The sequence below is a fragment of the Acipenser ruthenus genome, chromosome 24 (assembly GCF_902713425.1).
Source record: "Acipenser ruthenus chromosome 24, fAciRut3.2 maternal haplotype, whole genome shotgun sequence".
Lineage (NCBI taxonomy): Eukaryota > Metazoa > Chordata > Actinopteri > Acipenseriformes > Acipenseridae > Acipenser > Acipenser ruthenus.
In genome coordinates, this window is record NC_081212.1 from 25,198,983 (window position 1) to 25,221,021 (window position 22,039).

At 37.8% G+C, this 22,039-nt stretch overlaps 1 protein-coding gene across 3 annotated transcripts in view; it reads right to left on the reverse strand.

Annotated features, from left to right (window-relative positions):
* Nucleotides 1-5,396: 5,396 nt before the first annotated feature.
* LOC131696596 (elongation factor-like GTPase 1) overlaps nucleotides 5,397-22,039 on the reverse strand; it is a 69,398-nt gene continuing 52,755 nt past the window's right edge. For all 3 annotated transcript variants that reach the window (XM_058998929.1, XM_058998930.1, XM_058998931.1), the window contains exons 16-20: nucleotides 17,815-17,946; nucleotides 17,572-17,719; nucleotides 13,305-14,305; nucleotides 11,843-12,027; nucleotides 5,397-6,089 (exon numbers count right to left, since the gene is read on the reverse strand). In XM_058998929.1, coding sequence (XP_058854912.1) covers nucleotides 5,901-6,089; nucleotides 11,843-12,027; nucleotides 13,305-14,305; nucleotides 17,572-17,719; nucleotides 17,815-17,946 — 1,655 coding nt within the window. In that variant the 3' untranslated portion in view covers nucleotides 5,397-5,900. The remainder of the gene's footprint in view (nucleotides 6,090-11,842; nucleotides 12,028-13,304; nucleotides 14,306-17,571; nucleotides 17,720-17,814; nucleotides 17,947-22,039) is intronic.

The window sequence follows — 22,039 nt, forward strand, 5'->3', positions numbered from 1 at the left end:
TTTTATGAAACATTAATCAGAAACACAAAATATATATTTTTTGGAAGGGAAAAATAACTTTAATGCCAAACCAAGGCGATTTTTTTTTTTTAATTTTCTCTTCCCACACACGCTAACTTAGATATTTTATAACATGAAGAATACAAATAAGAAAGAACATTCAGAAATAAACACAAATAAGTCCTCCTTCTGTAAATAAAACACACTGTACAGATAAGTCTTGTGATCTTACAGCTGTGTAGGCCCCTACTTTTAACCACTCTGACACTGTTCCCTTGCAGGCAATGGGTCACACCTCTATAAATCACAACTTGGAAGACACATTTGCCACTCTGCCAATAAAAGAACCTGTAAAAAAAATATATGAGTTCTTCTTAATGATTGGCCTACGTCTCAGTGCCAGTTATCCATTATTGACTGCCAGCCAGACTTTTAATACATGCAATGCAAAGTGGAAAAATAATAAAAACCATCTCGTTAACCACACTGGTACAAATCTTTATTTTAAAATAAGACACAGACAAGTTCTCTAGTTTCCAACAGAATTCACTGAACACCACAAAAATAAGGGAATAAAGAGAAAAAAAAAACCCAGAAATCTCATCATATTTAAAGTGTAAAAGGTTAGCCCTAGTGTAGACAGAAACACACTCGGGAGACAAACAGCATGTGAATAAAGTGGGAAATATTTTCATTTTCTGACTGAGTAATTGGCTGTGGTCAGAAGGAATTGTTTATTGAACTCTAGAAGATTTGAAGCCAGGCTGCGCAATTACTATCCAGAGAGTTGCCTGCTACAAACCAATTGATTGCAGATTAGGAGAAAGTATGTGGTGATCAAAACAGTGCAACGAAGGGAATGAGCACACAGAGGGTTAAGATAGTGAATCAAATCTTATTTGTATTGTAAATCTAATTTGGAGAAGGCGGAAGAAAACCAAGGCCACGGGCAAAGCACACAAGGCACTAATCCAGGTGAGTATTTACACTGGCTATAGATCAGTGTTTTGCAGTGGTAAACTTTTACAGCAATTAGGCAGTCGTCTTGTTTCTCTTCAGTAAAAAGCTGGGGGCTGCAGTTGTTATATGAGTGGGTTAAGGTTTTACAAAGATTTTTATTATACTTTGGGCAACTAATGATTTCGTTAACAAACATAATGTAACAGAATAAGCATTTGAGTTAATAAAAGCTTATGTGTTAGAGATGCCGTGAGGCGCTTCTTTAACCTAAGTGAAAAAAGAAAAACCCTTCAAATGCCTTTCAGATGTGACTAAGAAGTTATACATGTATCTCTTGGCTACAGTGAAATATTTGATAGCATGATTCTCATTTTAAGTGTGATGTTATCTTTACTGTTTTCTTGCATAAGGGTCAGGTTGGTGACTTACAATGTGTTAAACAGATGATGTCATTGTAAATAGAGCAAGGTCAGAGTCCCTAAAGACATACTTCACTGACAATTGGATGAGATCATTGCATATATGTGTATGCTCTGAGGTGAATCACTTAAGCTGAGAAAATAACAAGACAGTTTACAATGTACTAATGCCAATATACCGTATCCTTTAAATGGAGAATCTTCCTTCTGCAGAAACAGAAACAGTTTTGAGGGTTGGTGGTTTTCAAAAAAATGGCCAGTTCATGTTTTTAAGTGCTCGTACAACATCAGAAGATGAGAGATGGTTAAGAGTTTAGGCGGATTGTAAAGAGCCTTGTAAAAAAAGGTTGTAAACCCAGAGAGTTTCTTGTACCCTTTAGAAATACCATTCAGTTAAAAAAGAGTTGTCATAGCAGATAGACTATTGAAGCATTTAATCCAGTTGATTTGAAGAACCATGACCACCAACCAATTTGTCGGTACTTGCAAACATCAAAGGGGGAGGGCTGATACGTTTTCTCATTATATAGGTTTGTATTTCATGTAAGTTTTGTTTTTAATTACATATACAAGTAGGCTTTGAAACTATAGTTTCCTTGTTCTATGATAGTTACAAAGTGTTTTTTTAATTTATTTTTTAATGAAAGACAGATTAGTGCTGCGAGCTTGAATAGCATGATTTATCACCTGTCATCTGTGAGCACAGGAACAAAGGTAAGTGTCACACATGTAACCCGGATAGCTGTAATGTCACAGTCATTAACTAAACCTTTGTAATTCGTTTCAGAATTGCATGGGCTACATAAGCGCTGCGGGGCTGTTAGACAGAAAGTAGCTGCAAATGAGGCAGGGGCGAAGATCAACAAAATGAGTAGAATTGCCAGAGAAAATATACAACAATTATAGGCAACAATTTCCTTTCTGTGACAAATTAGGTCTAGCGGTATTTGCAATTCCGCTTTTTTGGGGCTGGGATCTCGTGAAAATTTGATCGAAACACAAAGGAGCAACATGATGTCATTATACTTGCTCGGCACTGCACCACACAGTTCAGATCACTGTTATCCCATTCAACCTTTCAGATGTGAACATTTTTGACAATGCATATGTTTCTATTCAGTATAGAAGAAAAATCTTATGATAGGATTGAGTTGATCGAGTGCTTAAAGTTAAGGATGTTGAACAATAATGCAGTGTCTCGGGTTTTAAATGTATGCATTTTCCACAGAAGTTAACACTCCCTGTCAAACATATCATACAATCAAATGGTATCATACTAAGGCTGTGACCTAATGCAGAAACCAGCAGGCCATAGCAAAGAATTGTGGGTCCTGCGAGATCTCCATGTTTTTTATATAACAGACATTTGTTTTATATCACACTGAAAACAGCTAGTGGGTAAACCTGTTTTTTTTTTTTCTTCCTAACGCCCACCTATGACACACAATTCATTTGTGAAATATTTAAATCTCTGGATCCTCCAACCATGAAATACTGCTTGTAAGTTGTTTTTTTTTGGTCACGCAATAGTGACGATATCATCCTGTTGACAACTGTCACTACTTGATGAGACTAATTTCTTTTTGCCACTTGCACTTGCTCACTGTAATTGCTCTGCTCAGCTGTCAGTAAATAGACTTTCAGCAGTCAACTGACATGACAGTTGCTGAGAAGCAGCTGCTAATATATAAAAACAGATTCATATTTTGTACATTTCTACTGAAACATCAACCCGTCCTTAACTTTATTTTTTTTAAATCCATTTTTAAAAGCTTTGTTGCAAACCAAACAGGGTGGCAGGAGAAGGTGTAACTAAGATAGCAGCAGATGTTTGTTGTGTACAAGGATTTAAAAGAGCAAAGGTCCCGAATGTTTGGAGTAAGAATTTAAATATCAAGATAAAGAGGATATCTTCTTGTTCAATATAGCTAGAGAATATAAAAACTGTAATTTTTTGACAATTAGAAAATTGAATTCTGGTTAAACCCTATTTTAAGAATTCCATTCGTACAGTTGAAACCACGGTCAATCAGGTCGGGTACCCATAAAATTTGATCCTTACGGCCCACACTATTTCTCAGACAGACACATTCTGTGAGATTGAGATGTCAGCTTCTTAATACAGTCTTAGTCTTGCTTTAAAATGGACTTTGGTGAAGAAATGACACCAAAGCCCTGTGAAACACATTAGCTGCCAATTGTCTCAGCATGTTCTCAGTGATTTTTAATTAATCACCGGAAGACGACAAGCGAATCAGGAGTCCAAGAATAATCCCCTTGTAAAATAACGGAAACAAGAGCCTGTGGAGTTGAGGTAAAGGTCAGGGGGCAGGTCCCTGAGGGAATGAAAGTAACAGACAAAAAAGCTTTTGTGAAAACAAAAAAACCAGCATCTGATGTTACAATGATCTTCCTGCCAAATAGCTCTGACCACAGCAGTTTCATGGTTCCTATTTTTTCACTCTTGCTAGTCAAGGCTGTTGTGATTTTAGTAATAGGAGAACAGACCCTTATGAGGTAATGTCATAGATAATAATATATGGATAAACCCCCTCCGGTCTAATCTTTCATCTACTTGAATCACAGTTTTCCAGTCTCTTCAAGCGGCACTCTCTTTCAAGATCAGTTTATTTTTGTAATTGCATTTTAGTATTGTGTATTTGTATTTGATTACACAAGTGCAGTTCATATTTTAGAAGATATGAAGAAATAAACCATGACTTAAGGACTACATTATTAATTTCCTTTAGAAACCACACTATAATTATTATTATTTTTTAATATATTTTATAGGGTTTTTTCTAAAACAGAACCCTAAAAGAAATATATTTGTCATGTTCAGATTTATGTGAGAGAACGTGTGCTAAATGATTTAAAAGTAACTTCAACGGTTGGTTGCATTATCCACCTGAAAGGGTGAACCACTCTCGTGTCGTGCCGGCCTAATAGCCTGTAAAGAAACTGCTCAATCACAAAGTATCAGATAGCAATCTGGGCTGGGAGGGGTGTGTATCTTCATCTCTCATTTTAAACTTGAACACAGGCTTCTTCCTTTCATCAAGAGTCCTCTGCCTGAGCACCATTAGGCTATTAGACGCTGAACACCTGCTATGACAACGTGAACATTACTAATAGTCAAGCGGCCCTTCTTTATAACTATGTGCTTAACCTCTTCAAACCATGTGTCAGGTTACACATCCAGCATTCTGAGTGGGGTTTTCTTTTGTCTCTCTAACACACTCTTTTTCTTATTTGTTTTCCTAAACGAGATAATTATCTCCATTCTCCTTAATATCCTTCCTCTGGCTAGGAGTGCCGATGTATGAGTCACAGAGTTTATCTTCTCATCAAAACCTCTCCGGGGTTAACAGACAGAAGGTACCTGTGTGCTTGTAAAATGAGGTTAAAGTTTTTTTAAAACAGGATACTTTGTTTTACCCTGAAGCTCATTCTACTGTGCAATCACTGTCTGGAAAGTACATTCAAAAAAAGAAGTGTGTTATCTTTTGACATTGTCATGCATTTAATTGTCACATTAAAACAACACACTCCCATTAACATTTATTAACACCTTATCTTTTCTATCAGAATGTCTTATCAGTGGATTCTGTCTACAGTGATACAGTCACACTGGTCCTGCAAAATTAAACTCATCATTAAACATAGCGGTCACGACGAAAACACTGGTCTGTTTGTAGCATTCCCAGCCACTGGAAAAAAACTACTGATAACCAGATAGAATTAATCTATGCTATGTTTATTTTAATCTACCACTTTACATTGCAATGGATAGATCTGTATCTGTAAATGGCATTGTAACCTCTCACAATAAGCTACTTAATGCCACATAGTTCTTATTACACAAAGCTTTCTGTGGGCACACATTATGTCACTAAGCAACTACTATGAATATATCACTTCACTGAGATACTTTTATTTATTTGTCAGACTAGTAATGTCTGTTATGTATCACTGCTTCGTATGATTCAGTAAAGAAGAAATCAGCAAAAATAGGTTGAGTAGAATATTTTAATTTGATATATATTTTCAATACAGCTTTTCAAGATTTCAATGACATTTATAGAACACATTTTAACAGTTTACGTTTTAGTTATTCTGCTCAATACAGATACACAACATGGTCAAAAATACAATTAATTAAATATTTCTCATGAACGTTTCAGTTCTTTGTCTTAAATCCGTACACCTCAAAATACCCTAAAACATTATGTTGCTTGCAGTTTCAGAAGGCATGAATTTTTGAACATCTTCTTTATGGTTACCTTATTAAATTATATCTGAAAACCTGATTCAAAGTCTTGTGGTTGTAACTTTTTAGATCTCAAAATCCCTCCCGCCTCCCCTCCCAAAAAATGAAAATTGCAATTGAATACATGGGGACCTCTAAAAAACGTTTACCTCTAAAAGATAAGTGCCAGTTAACTATCGGTACAGGTCTTGGATTGTTCTCCTGTACCACAAGCCTATGTCCTATACTCAACAAGAGCCAATGTTAATGAGTTACTTGTTTTTGCCTAGTGTTCTTTGCTTCTCTGCGTGCTCCACGATTTTTTCTTCCACATACAGCCCTTTGCGCTTGCGTACTGCGTTCATGTACTTGCGTGTCTGGTTTTCAGAGTCTGCTTTTTCACCAAAGTGTAAATACTCCTCCTCTGTGGTGGGCACCCAGAACGGGTCACTGGAGATCACCTGACAAAAAAAAAATAGTTTCAGGATATCCACAAAAGGAAATACAGGTAATGTGAAATTATATATGGTACAAATTAATAACATTGTAAGTTTAGACAGTGCATACAAATACACTGGGACCATTTTATTCACAGAACGTTGTATATATTTGTACTTATTTAGTTTGTTTTGATTTTAACCACTGTCAAACGTCTGGCTCAGTCACTTAAGCACTGGCATAACAGAAAGCCCTTTATGTAAAACACACTGTGCAATGATGTTCCTGTGGAAACGATTGGAAAGGAAACATACACTGCCTGCCTGGGATGAGGCAATGCCTGCAAGGACTTATGGGCTGTTAATAGAATGACCTAACAATTACACAGCAGTCAAAGAGCACAATTACTGTACCAGTACAGGCAAGCCCAGGCACCTGGTCAGGGATCTAAGCAAGCAGGCTGACTCATTTAGACAGAACAGATGGTGGGGATACTCATGGTGAGATTCAGGGCTATACAAAAGCTTTATCTGCACAAACAGAGAGCTGGAGGCACTGCTGCGGGGGCATATATCACAATACATCTGCCGCTCCTTAGAGATACACAATATCCAAACCTCATTGGGGATGAAGAAACAAGCTTTTATCCAGAGCGTGTCACATGTCTGCCTTTGAGAAAATCTCTTCTCCTGGAAGCTTAGGCTACTTTGTTTTGTTCAACGTTTTCCTGTATCAGCTGTCTACCTCCTTTTTTCTGTTCGGTGTGGCTCCGTGGTCGGGTTAATGAACACACAAGACTGCAGCAAGGATTGAATTAAACAGCAGCATGCCAGAGATAATGCAAAAGTGTATACATGAGTTATATATTTACAAGCTCCTTTTAGTACAAATTGATATAGCACTGTATAAAACAAGTGCATTGCGACTTTCAGTACTTCCTCGGAAGAAGAATGTTTTGCTACAACTTTACTTGCACAAAGATACTTTTAAAACTATTAAAGGCGTTAGGATTGTGTATTTAAAGTTACAGATGTTAGAATTACTTCTTTCTTGGATGTGTTAATGTTGTTAATGTTGACTCCATAGAGATCACTAAGGGTGCGTGCGCAATAATCTGGTTTGTTTACTTTTTGCTGTCTATATATATATCTCAAAGTGGCTTTTCTTATGATATCTGACAGGCCTATAATGTCTGCAATGTTCCACAATGTGAATAGTTCATGTAGTTTCAGGGTACAGGGTAGCTCCTAAACCACATAAAGCAGACTGCTAGCTTTACTGCGGACAGAGGTGCTGGGCGCTACATTCCTGCAGCACTCGCCTCAATGCTGGTCCCCCCATGCAGCTCAGACAATTATATTTACAATGACCTGGAATGCCAGCTACTTGAGCAGCTTCCAGGCCTTCCCACTGAGTATACTTGTCTTGTCTGTAACTTGTGCATCACATGGAAAATCACAGCTCAACAGCTTCCCAGGATCAGTTCACAGAAAATGCAAGAGATTATCAATTGCTCTTGTCTATTACCACATCCATGGCTGTGAACAGGATTTTGGTAAAAATTGAGGAATGGGCTATAACAGGAAAAAGTCAGTCAAATAGATTAATCAACACTCTTTCATTCATACGCCTAAATGACTTATGAGTGAAAACAGGGGCTTTCTAGAGCTTATGTCATATGTCTCTTGTAAAACATACATTAATGAACTTTTGAAAGTTTGTGGTTTTAAACAAAATAACTATTTTTTGGACCACAATGCCTACAGGTCAGGGTTGAGTGGGGCAGCTGCACATGTAATGTCTGTTCTTTTATTTGTAGAAGAGCAGCTTATTTTTAACAATCAGACTATCAAATGAAGAGAGTACATTGCAGAACTGGCAGTAGTTTGTTTGTATTCATGCTGGTGTGGGAGTGAGGTATTAAACATTTTCTCAGATAGGGTAGTGAGTTTTATCATCCAGGTTTCAGGGTCATAAGTCAACGGAATTTAAAATAAGACCTCTTTGCTTTGGAATACAAAGGATTCATTTAAAGGATTCCAAAAAACTCCAAGCTAGAACATATCCTGTGTAAGTTTTGAATTAAATATTCAATTTCATTACTTTTTTGGCAAGTGCCAATTTGAACAATTAAAGTCATGTGTGGCAATGGATACTGGGTGACCCTGTGTACTGTATAACTGAAAAGAAGTGCTGGGAAATATGACACAGGCTCAAACACAACCAAAGGGTGAACAAATCCATAAGCACATACTTAAGACAATTATTATTATGCAAAAAAGAAATACAAAACTGCCACTTGTTAGCAAATGCTGTGATGCTGCTAACACTGCAATGCATGTATGCTTAAATATAGTACAATCCCTGTAATAAATACTGCACATATAATATAATTTCCTGTACACTGGACAGCAATGCTGCCCTACAGTATCTGTCCTACCTAGCCAACAGTCAACATACTACTCCTCTGTCTGGTTCTGATATCACTAACGAATATGCGCATCGTCAAAGCATTGACATAAGTCTAAATTCTGGACATTTTAATTCAACTAAAAGGCATCTAACAAAAGAGGAGTCAGCAATGTTAAAACTTTCTCCTCTTTTCTTGGATTAAATTAATGAAATGTTCTTGAAAGATGAGGAAATGGCAGATCCCTGACTGAACCCTTTGTCTGTTCAAAAGCCAGGTGCAGCCATAGCCCTCGACTCTGACTGGAGCCCGGGGGGAGGGAGGGGGGGGGGGGGGGGGGGGGGCAGCTCTCTGTCTCCACAGAGCCTGCCAAAGAAATCCCACTTAATCCATGTTTGTATACAGTGTGTATACCTGTCACATTATTGAACTTCTCTTATCCCAAAAGCAAATAACCCACTGTTAAGAGGGGTCTGACAGGGCTGGTTAACACCACTTCTTTGGCATAGGTATAAACATTCAACTTGTTTAAAATCGCTTCTGCTATGGGTAAGTGTTTTTGTGGTTAGAAAGAAATGATGTTACTTTTGCCTAAAAGATAAAGGATTATCAGAAGCAGTCGTTAAGTGCTGTACACCACAATTCACAAGTTGTCAGCAGAGCCTTTATGAATGACTTTCCAATGGTTTATGTCTAGTGGATCCAAGGCTTAGACCATCCCTGTCAATCAGATTTTCTAGTCTGAATCTTTGGCGATGGTTGCACTCTCTGTGAGCCAGAACACTTTTTTTTTTTCACTCAAAGGGTTGCGCCACTCCTGAGCAATCCAAAACAGGATGACACAATGAACAAAGGCTTGGGCCATTTGCAAAAAAGGGGCACGTTTGATTTGCCGTCACGGAACTTCATTTATTTTTAAACAAATAAATAAAACAGAAAACACTCAAGATGTCAATTTCCTTCATATGTAAACATTAACAAGATACATTTCAGTGTTTGACATTTATTTGTTAAAGCGTCCAAACACAAACATTACCCACAATGCCAATAACATTCTACAAACTGGCACATTTTCTGTAGTATGCACAATTAGCTACTTAAAAATGACCTTGAGAGTCTATTAAATGTCAATAATGGCCCATTAGCCCATTCTGCTGCAAGAATCCTTCTGCAATCTAACAGCAGTTCTGGGCAGTTCTAATCTTTCACAGCTTTCAGTTGAAGAGTTTTTAATCATTCTACCTGTGGCTGGACAGATGTCCAGAGGTCAAGTGACTGCTGTCTGCTTTTACCCTTACGCAAATAATTTGAAATCGTAAATGTCCTCTTGAAGAAATAATAAATAATAATAATAATAAGTTCACCCAAGCACTGGTTTGGAAAAATACAGCATTCTTTTGTTTTTCACACAGCAGTCTTTTTAGAAGCTCCTGCTATTGCTATGCCATTGCTTAGCCTCAGCAGTGCCTTCTGGGCTGATTCAGCCTGCCAAGCTCTGAAACATACTGAACCAACAACTGGGACCAAACCAAGAGAGTCTTAGAAGCGCAAGAGCTGAGGCATGTGGTCCGTTATTCAAGCCAAAAAACAAACAAAATACAAACCCAACTTCAAAACTGTATTCATACTTTAGACCACCAGTGTGTCCCCACTGAATCAGGAATCCTCCATTTCTGATTCTGTACTGTTATTGGTAAGGTAAATACAGACCACTTTGCAGACTGATGATATTTTACTGCTGCTGTTTAGTTCTCAAGTATGTCAAGAAAGAATGAAAGGTTCAGGCTGGTGTCACAGGAAATTAGTCGACCGGGAAATAAGTTGACATTATCTATACATCCGTGATACTTAATTGCTGAACAGCGTATATATCTGTATGTGGCTGACCACCGTCTTTGTTTTAAATTTGTAACAGTACACACCAGTTTCTTTCAACAAACGAATGTCTACAATGACCTATGGTTTGCAGACAGCATTAAAGATTCCCGAAGCTCACGTCAGACAAAAAAAAATAAAACATTTAAGATACAAATCAAACAGAAGAATGCCACAAGCTTGTGCAAGTAGAGTTATGTACATTGATATACTTATGTCAAAAATAGTAAACAAATAAATATATACCAAAACACTATAATGACTGCTCCATTGCAAAATGAAATTTCAGATCACAAGCCAAATTAATATGATCAAATGTTTATTTCTGTAGCTAGAACAGACCGGCTGGCATGCTACCCTAAGTGATTCTGGGAACACATGGCAGGAACTGTGTCCAGCCTAGATGAGGGAGACAGAAGCAGGTATAATGCCCCTGAACATGTGGTGTCTCACAGCTCTGATCCTCTCTAACCCCTGGAAGCTATCTAATTACAAGCCTGAGTCCCCCGCACTGACCTTGACTCATGTTTAATTCAAACTTCACAGCTTGGGGGTAAAAGCCTTTGGTCAATGTGGGCCTGTGCGGTACCCCGCTGCTTGCAGTATAAGCGCACCATGGGTTCAGCTAATTAGAGGCTGTAGGCACAGAAAAATGAATTTCTGCACCACAATACTGCTTGTAACATGCTTTATATATAAAAAAAAATAGATGTACATAAACTTGAAGGGTAATTATGAAGAATTAAGGCGAAACAGCCTCTTTCTCATGCAACTCTAGTATAAACATGTAGCAGCTCTGTCATAAACAACCACTAAAAATAGCCGTTTCCCTAACAATTACAAACTAAAATTGGATTGTGACATTACCCTCAAAACAACACTATTCAGTTTGCATTTTGTACTCTTATAACAAAACATAATATTGCAACTTGCACCTAAAATATTACCAGTGAATGCTAAGTGGTAGGAAATAACTTCCAATATGAAATGCTCTTTTGCTGTTAATCACTGGGACAGTTTTCTCTCTGCATATTTCCTCCGAATCCAATACAGCCCTTCTAGTTTTTAATGTCCTTTAGTGCAAATGAAATACATATTACTGAAACTCTATACAGTTCCAACCATTCACAGGGGAAAATGTCAGCATTAAGTTTACTTTTCCAGTCATTATGTTTCCTGCAAGACTAGCACTGGGAGTCTTTCTTTTGTTTGTGCTGTACAGGTTCCCACTTCAGGAAAGCCACGGCCAGCTGTTTGACTTGGCCCATTCATTTTTATATGTTTCACGTTACCTTTCAGTTCTGCAACATATTATATAGTTAGAAATCAGGCAGATGTCTGCGTGTCTGTACTCTGTACAGTGAATTACATGCATAGACATACACAAGCAATTTTTACATACACAAGAAACTGGTATTCCTTTCTGGCACAGCTACAGGAAATGCTTATCAAAGATGAGCTGCCGTTTTTAAATCTGTTTTTTTTCATTACCTCCCAGTGGCTGAAGACCAGCTGTGGACTGGCAAGGCCACTCGTCCGCTTCCTGATCTCATCCGCAAAGCCAAAGCTTTCCGCTACGGGCAGGACTGCCTTAATAATGAACATGCCTGTGCCTTCTTTCATCTCCTCCTGCAGCACTCGCCCCTCTCTCCTGGACAGGACGCCATACACCCGACCTGGAAAAGGGATGCAAACAGGTCACACGAATCTATCAGACATGCGTCCAATTCCTGCTTTTAAAAATAACGAGTATGCAGCACTGAGATCTTTTTTTTATGTTTAACTAAACTCTTTTGCCAATGCCATGTTACATCTACAGTAACTTGAAAAAAACAAATGATCTTTGCAGCATTAAAAACAACCTGTTAGTTTTAAGTTCGAGTCAAAAGTAGGACAATCCTACTTACTCGTTTCTCTCTTTATTACTGTTTATTTACACATCAGCTACTTAGGATACTGCTGTGTGGTATGCAATATTATCTAACGCTTGGTGAACACAAAAGGGACACACATGAAAACACTGCGATCCCAGGAAAACAAATTTGAATCTCCATTACATAATCAATACTGGATGGCCTCTTGGGTCCCAAATATTTCAGTAATTATTGTGCATCCCAAAATCAGACAGAACTGGTCAAATACAATGATCAGAATTGCATTCATGGACTTTGGCATGAACTTTGGCAAATGGAATCACTGTGAGTTAATCAACTGAGTTTGAGTCCAGTTCATACGGTTTTAACATCAGTGATAGTTTGACACTATTTTGGCCTGCTTGTCTGCAACTAAATACCTAAATATTTTACTTTTTTTGGATTTTTTTTTTTTCTGTAAGGAGGAACACATTCTATAACTATTACTTAATCTGGGTTCAATTGTAAACAGACCTGCCCTATCAACAGGGATGGAAACAAGACCCTCATTCCATAGCAGTTTGAGCCACTTCATGTTTATTATGCACTTAACTGGCACACCTGAGCTTGCTACTGTACTTATACACTGGGACTTATTAGGCTCCTAGTAAAATCTGGAATGGCTCAAACAGCTATGAAATGGGAGTCTTTTTCCCCACCTGCTGCTTTACTAAAGTGGTATAAGTAGTACTCAAAGAGTCAGTGATGGGTTCTGGCTTTGATTCAATAAACTCTTGTCTTGCCTCAATGGGGGGTCCAGTTACTGCTGAAAATGAATTAATATAAGTCATTGTAACTATATTTAGCTGACAATTGCCCTTTGTTTCAGAGCTCTAAAGGATGACATCATCGCATCTGAACACTGATGTGCCACGCAGCTTCCCATCGGGGAACAGTGAAAACTATTTCCTTTATATACAGTAAATCATTTTAAACCTGGGACAAAAAAAAAAAAAAAAAACTTGTACTGGTAAATAGTTTAAAAAGTATGAATTTACAGTTGGCTTGGGAAATACAGTATCTGGACCTTTATGTCTTACCTAGTACCTCTGCAGTGGCCATGATTTCACAGGTGTACATCGCAGCCAGGAGGCGCTGGGGTTGAGCCTGGAATGCATGTCGACAGGCATCCTTCATGGCTGCTATGAGCTGTCCCGAGAGGGGCCCGTAACAGTCAGCAATGGCCATGTCATTTTTACGTTTATAATGAGCAGCAGTGCTATTAGAGTGCGGACTAACTTGAGCATGTGCACCCTGAGGTGGTCTTTCATAGTTATTGCTGGCTTCTGCCTCCGCTTGCTCCTGCAGATCCCCAGTGGTCTCCTCTTCCACGGAGTCTTGATGATGTGTCTGTGCAAGGTGCTGGGGTGTCTTCATGTCCCATTTCTCCACAATGAAGCAGACCCCCATTAGAGGTTCCTCACACACAGGTCCGGAAAGCGTGGCCAGCTGAAACCCGCTAACTATGCTGTTGTCAAAATCCCGGTATACTCCAACTTCAGCTGTGTGTTTATCTAAACACTGCCAGACTGATGGTCTCTGATAACCTTCTACCCTGTTAAGTAAAATGTTTGGCCCATATCGGCGTGGACCGAATGTCCAAATGTGGTTCACAGCGCCCCTCCATTTCCGCCCTTGTAGGTGGGTCTCCAGCTTCTGTTTCAAGTCCTGAATGGCCTCTAAGGTTTTTTGATTGATCTCCAGAGCCTCCCTGCCTTCCTTCACGTTTAAGTTGAACTGCTCCATTGTTCGTATGAGGTCACTGCTGTCCTCCAAGAGCCAGGTCACTTCTTCAGGAAGCGGCATTGCTCTAATGCCAAGGGTGGCCAATTTGTTTGAGGTAGTCAGTGTGACCAGTCCATCAGAATCAACCTGGAATCCTTCACAGTACTTGGACTGTTCTTCCTTCACTTGATGTATCACAGCAACCTTGTGCTGTTTCCCCATGTCTTCATTCACCATGTCCATCTTCGGCGGTCGAATGATAGTCTCTCTAAATGGAATAATGGGCTCTGAAGCACTGATCTCTATCTTGGCAAATCTGCAAATGACAAAAACAAAAATCTAAGCATCAAGAGAAAAATGAAATGACCCTTTCTCCTGAAAACTGTTTTTTTTCGTACGGCATGCAAGTGTATCTGAAGTTTTCAGAGCCAAAATACATGGCAATACATTTTGCATGCCAAAAAACATAATTTTACCATTAAATTATTATTCACACAAATGGTAGAAAAATCACAAAAGGTAATGCTTTAAATTAACAGGCGCAGTAATGCAGATATTAAAAGTTGCTACTGAGCATTACTATATTAGCCTATAGTTTCTTTCAAAATAGAAGGAAATGCAATTTGCTAACCACCACAGAAGACAGAATATTAACTAACCCACAAATGTATTCATTTTCTAATGTTTATTGTATGAATCATGTTTTTTTCAAAATCATACAAACTCCTATGTTTATTATCAGAATTACAGCTTGTAGTTTTCTTGATCGCTTTAAATTCCTAATTTGTTAGACAGTATATCATATTGTGCGTGCACGTATAGCGCATTCATTCATAAAAATACTTCTCGCTGTTTATCCCTTACTTAAAAACCCAAATAAATTAGCGTAATTTAAGAAGTGTAGCTACAGAACAGATAACAGCAGCAGTTTGTTTGACACCAGTTATAAAGAGGCTTTCTGTAATCCTTTTAGTCCCAGACAGTCAGAAACATATATATATCTCATTTTCCACTACAGATTAATATCAAATAAATCCTCTTCGACAGCTATGTACATCACCATTTTTTTTTTAACCAAACACCCACTTTGTTGTTTAATGTGGTACTTGCAAGAGTCACACGAGCTACTAAAAAGCTGCCCTCCTTTATTCAAAATGATTTTAAGGCACTCTTGAATGCTGGATCTTTTACTGTATCATTGTACTCAGCTCAGCAGCTCCTAGGCTATCAGGGATGTGATATTTTTAACTCCTCATCCTGAAAGGGAGTGCATTTATCCAGCCAGTTAGCACCAGTAATACGCTGAGACCTCTGCATCTTCGGTTTACCCCTTGCTCTTGCTTGTCAGTTCTGGGTCAAATCTAAACAAAGGGGATTCCGAATAAACTAAAAGAATCAGCTATTCACAGATACAGGAGGCTGTAAGACATTATATAGATGACAACAACAGATTGCTTTTTTAACCTTGATAATTCTTCACCATGTTAACTGTTATATAAATGCAATTTCTCATCTACGCGATGCTCTGAGGTAATTCTATCACATGCTTTTTCATCTTTTCCCAACCCAACACCAACATCTTTCCAGATTTATTCCAGAACTTAGTTGCCTGCCCAACTCAGTGAAGCAAGTCCGTGGTTGAAAAATGATTTTTTTTTTTTGCCCCATTAGGAGAATCATCATGACCAACAGGATGCTCCTCTCTCTAGGACTAATTTAAGTCCATACATTGGTGAGTGCACCATGAACGTAGCAGTTCCTGTTAAAACACCACCACAAAGCCCTGGGAAAACCCAAACACCGAACACACAAAATACCAAATTCAGTACTAATCTCACATCCTTTTTCTGTTTTATTTGACCTTGAATATTTGTATGAAGCATACCCCATTAACACATACAGTCTTCCAGAAGCACATTTTTCTTTTTTTAATAGTATTTGATTTAACACAATGGGGTTTAATAAGTTCATTGAAATATTTTGCATGCAATGTATTTTTGTGTTGGTATACAGTTGTAACTTCATTTAAATCTTTCTTTTTGTTTACTAAAGTACCTTACCACTAAAGTATTAACACACCTGGTATTCAAATGTAATCTCATCTCCTGAGTTTAATTATTGGCTTCATGTTTTTGCTTTGCAACAGACCCCAAATGAGAGCAGTACTTAAGAAATTAAAGCCAGAGATATCTGACATGGATCTGCTTTAACTTAGCCTAACATTCAGACAAGCCCTGCAGAATCAGGGACATTTCAGAAACAATCTAGAATTCTCAGTATGGCTTTTAATCTTTGCCATATTAAAAAGTGTATTTACGCTTCTGGGCTCTCTTTGTTTCTGATGAGGATGGATTTGTTTAAAGCAGCGTTATTTTAATGCTGCAACGATATATCCTGTCACAGAGACTAATGGTAGGGCTCTGAATTCTTTATTAAAAAATACTTAATTGCTGAAGCAGTTTTTCAAGTCTGCTTGGGAATCTACTTTTTCTGTGTTCTCAGTGTACTTATTGTAGGGCATATTACAAACCACTGTACTCATGCATACAATCATCCTTCTTTCAAAATACAGAAAATGCAGTGGGGGAATTACATACTGATGTCGACACACTCCCAAAAAAGAGAAGTCAACTTAAAAAAGTAATACAAGCCAGCAGGATTCAGTTACTTGACATTTCTTTTTGATCATGTGTTCAAAGATTATGAGACACACCTGTGCTTAAATATCTGATAGACAAGCAAGCCTTTGTTTTAAGCAGATACATGAAAGACTGTTTACCTAATCAACACAACTCCGCTCACCCTGAAAATAATTTAATGCTCCGCCTTTTGCGGAAACTGCAATAAAGAAGGGGCCTTGGGGCTAACTTGGCAGTGTTAGTGAGTTTTTAACAAGCTCTGTGTGAGGGCAAACTCTTATGTTTATTGTATGAATCGAAAATGCTGTGTATGCGAGATTTCAGAACACTCAAACTGCTTCTGCTAGAAGTGCTACATGCACCTGAACTGTCAAGTACTGTTTAATAATAATAACAGAGTCTCCATGATAGACAGCTTGACTTTCTTATGACAAATCAAATGTCACCTGTCAGAAAGTCTTTGTTCCGGACAAATTATTTATTTTACTCGTAGACCAATTACAACCCAAGAGGAGACAGGATACATTAAAGCCCTGGACAAAATATTAATCTTACATGACTGTTTATTTTATTTCTCCTCCAATGACCTTATCAGAGGGAATACAGAAAGGAAGGCGCACAAGTCAATGTATATTGACACATACATTTATCTAATAGGATATTGTCAAGAGAAATTCTTTCTGTTTACCAATGTTGACTGGCTGTCAAATGTTTTGAAAGCCTAAAGAAATGCATGCATATCCCTTGCTGTTGTTCTTACAAAGCAATTTTTTTATTCATTTCTCTGGTTTTATCTCATTGCATTTCAATAACTTTATATGAACAAAAATGATATCCCCTAGACTGGTCTTTCACCGGAGCACAGTTCTGTGTGTGTGTGTGTGTGTAGCCAAGTGAAAAATGTGTGTTGAATCGGACACTGCACCAGGTTCTGAGCACTAACCTTTCTCTCAGGTCGTCCAGGCATCGCTGGAGGTGCACCTCTCCCGCTGTGACCAGCACATGCTCCCCTGTTTCCTGTATGAGTACCTCAGCGCAGGGGTCAGCCTGGTTCAGCAGCTTCATCCCTCGAACCAATTTGGGCATATCACCTAGGGGGGACAATTTGTTGATTCGTGTTTCACAAAAACAGAAGACATCAAACAGCACACGTGTAACAGAACACATTACAGGTTTTCAAACTTACTGGGATGTTTGGGTTCGATAGCCACTCGCACAATAGGAGTAGCTTCGAAATTCAGTGGTGTAAATGGAGGACAAGCAGGCGAGGTTGATAACGTGGCCGATTTCAATACGAACTCCTCCAGCCCACCAATACCTTGAGAAATAAATCACAAGACACATTGAAGTTTAACAAATATCCTAGAAATGTGTAACTAGGTGCACTAGAAGACTCCATTAGAAAAATGTTTTTTTAATGTTTTAATGGCTTGCTCATTATATTAATGGACACTGGAAGTGAACTGTGCGGTTCTCCTGTAGTGAAAACACTGGGCTAATAAGAAGGCCTAAAAGAGGTACTAGACAAAAGTGTTATTTTAAAACGAGGATGTTAAAAACACAAACGTGTGTAAATAAAAATAAGTATTTCAAGGTAACACCAATTGTGATAATATGCATGTTTTTTTTGTTTTTTTTTTTTTAAATATATTACATCTCAAGGTTTAACGAGGCTGTGAAAATCCTTAAATTAGCAACATCATATACTGTCGGTTAGCACAGTTTTGCTTTTGTGCAATTTCATTTTTTATGTTAATATAGTGGATTTAAAAAAAATAAATTAAACAATGTTGTCAACAGGAGCATGGGAGCGAGAAGTTCAGATGTAACATTAGTAGTTTGATAGTTTCACACTCATTGCATACAGTCAAGCTGCAAGACCCCCCCCCCCCTCAGAATGCAAGAACTAACAGGGCCAAAATCATAATCTGAATGCTGAGGATCAATTTCAGACCTGATGTCGTCATGGTCCCAAAATGAGTTTCAGTATATGATTAATGTATATATACTGCGGGATTCCAACGTTGATCTTGAGTTATGTGGAACGCTCTACAGTGTACACATCTCTTATGTTATACTAAAAGCTGTACAGCTCTGATTCACGCTATACCAACACTAACTTTTTGGTGGTATGGGAAAGCGTGTGAGTGAGTGTAAACATAAAACAAAATATTACAATTTATAATTTTATAAAATTAAAGTTGAAGAATTGTCCTTTTAAAATTACATGACTTTCACATTTTACCTCCCATGATGCATTGTGTCTCCTTTGTAAAGAAATTAATGTATTTGTGTTGGGTGGACATTTGGCTTATAACACTGATGGTTTCTAAAGACCAATTTAATACTTTATATAATACATTATTATAAATTATTAAAGAACCCTTAATGCATTCTGATACAGGGCCCATCATTCGCAATTGCCAAACGGAACTGAACGCCAATCAATGCCATCCTATTCCAAACTATGAAGAGCTTTACAACATTAAGGCAGTTTGCAAAAAGTTTGATGCTTAAAAAACGTAATGTCTTTTATTACCCTGAGCACGGCCAGGAAATCCAGTTTTTCAATGGGGCCATTAGGATTGAGCTGATGAAGCATTTATGTTATCCCAGGGAGAGAGAATGGATCAGGTTCCTACTCTCGCTGCATTTGGGTAGTAGAGCTCTTTATGTAGATTAAGATAACAGGCACTGTTTTTATGCAATGATAATGTCTATTTTGAATTCATAGCTATTAGCAAGTAGAAAACTGTAGTTTGTGAAAGAATGTTTTATATACATGGTGTTGTTAAACAATAATGCAGCTGCACACATTTCATTGCTGACACCCAAGCTGTTGAAATTCCAGACATTTATTTGCAAAGTGCTTTTGTTGAATTGTCTGTTTTAGCTCCATATGCATATATGATGGTAATATGCAGGAATTACTTTTTTTCCCCCCAAATAAAATGCATTGCTAGCCCAAAAGAGCAAAGCAATAACACTTCCAATTTCTCTGAAGCCATTAGCAGTGCTCCCCGGGAGTCTCTGCACTGACCCTTCTGTATTGGATTTACAAGACTGCAGCATGTAGGGAAAACGGTTTAGTTTAAACCCAGATGCTCCATGACACACTCCTTGTTATCTATGTTAAGCAAAAAAAACACCTTGGAATGTAACATAAGATAAAGAAAACAGCTAGCAAAAGATAAAATATACTCGATACTCAATAAAATAAAATAAAAAATGATCCAAAAGAATGTAAATGTGAGTGGGTAGCATTTTTTTCCTTATTATCAATTTTTTTAATTCCACTTATGGTTCATGTGGTTCTGATACTGTTATTACAAACAGAAATCTTCCAGTCGCCCTGGATAAGGGCGTCTGCTAAGAAATAAATAATAATGCGTTCTTCACTTTGCCTCCACATGGATGCTGTAGAACAAGTGCTTCTTAAGAGTTAGTAACTTATTAAGTTGCATATATTACTGCTAGACAGCTGCAGTACTTCACCATTTTGCAGTTATCTTCTGTCTTGTGAGTCAGAGACTCATGATAAAACTATGCTGGGAATCCCCCCTCTTCAACAATGCAGGAGTCTTCTAGAGACTAAAATATACACAACCTTTCCTTTATGTTAAGATATTGGCAGAAACATGGTAATGTTGTACTGACTTGTTAAACATGTCAAAACCCTTTATATTTGCAATAAAATAAAACCAACAAAAAAAAACAATGCTGTAGCTTCCAATCAAGGAAGCAATATAAGATAACTTACTTAAGGGACCCACACATTCTACAACCAACCTGATGACAAGAGTTACTGTAAATCAATTGGTCAGTACCCGCAGTTTGGGCCTGTAAGGGTAATACAATTGGCTACATTTAGATCCTGGGGAAACTATTTCACAGACTTCTATTTTCAAAATATTTACCAACAGCACAAGGTCTGAGGCATCTGAACACGTTTCAGTGGCCTGTACTTATCCTTGTTTTAATCCCACTGGATTCTTGGAAAAATCAAGATGGCAGTCAGATCGTTCTCCTAGTGGCACAGTTCGCATAATAGAAAATCAGCTGCTTGGCATAGTGTAACATTACAGTTTACAGGAATCACAAATGCAGAGGCAAAAAAGAATTGAACTTTCCAGTTGGCCGATTCCATTTTTCTCAGATATATATATATTTCATTGTATGCTTTTGGATTCAATAAAGCATGTTCGGTAGACTTGCACCTACCAGGCCTAATCAATTACACTGGCAGAAAAGCAATCTATATTTTGTAAATAATGTAGGAGTCAGGCAGACGATTCACTAGCAGCAGATACAATAACTCCTTTCATTGCGGTATCTGATTTTCAGCTAGTAATTCTTTGTGTAATGTATATTTTCATATGATCTAGCAATAAGATAAATACTGGTACAGTGCTTCCTCGCCAAGCCACCTAAAGGGGGATGCTGCAGTTAACAAGCAAACATGGGGTTCATAAAGCGTCTGAAAACAAAGAATTATTATCTTCCAAAAATAACATGGTTTTGCAAATCCCAGTTTAAAAAGTGGACACTTTTTTGCACCTGTGACATTATCTAAAGCTCTCTGCTAAAGTTTGCTTTCCCTCGTTATGTTTTCCATTACCTCCGAGTTAGAAATTACTGGCATTTTGTTGAGCTACAAATGCAGCAGAAATGTAACAGTCTAATGGTGTCTTAAAAAAAATAAAAATAAAATAAAATAAAGTCTGTCAGCAGATAAGAAACTGATTAGAACTACAATGTGAAGGTAGTGTGAACTAAATGAACCCTGTTTAAGCTCTAACCATTGCTTTACTATTGAAAGACTCACTTCTCATCAATCCCAGGCATCATTACCTTCCAACGTACTGATGACATCATCTCTTATGGATCTTTAAGTGGGCAGGAGTGGAGAGCTGTCATGCTCCTGACTGATACCACAATGAAGTGGTCAAAGCTCATGACCTTAATAAAAAAAAGGGCTTCTACTGAAGTGGAGTCAGCAATTACTGTGCCTCCAGCCGCTCTTTCCATGGTTATGATGTGCGTACTGCAGCTGAAGGCTTAGTGCACTTATCTTTTAAATGTCTTCTTGTTTGGATATTTGTATCTATGAAAGCTTGTATCTAGTCTTAATACTTCTGAACGTGTGTGTATTTCTCAGAAACGTAATCAATATGAATCTTGTAGCTAACCGAAATAGCATATCATGCTTTGTTTTTCATAGGAAGCCGCATAAATGCCATATAAAAAAAAAAAAAAAGTCTATTGATTTAAATATGTATTACTTTTTTAATGTATTCAGATAATCCTGAACACCTACTGTGGAGAGTATATTAGCAACATATCGACTAGTGAACACCTTGGTGACTTCAGCGTCTAATAGAGGGGAAAACCTCACCCAGAAAGAACACAGA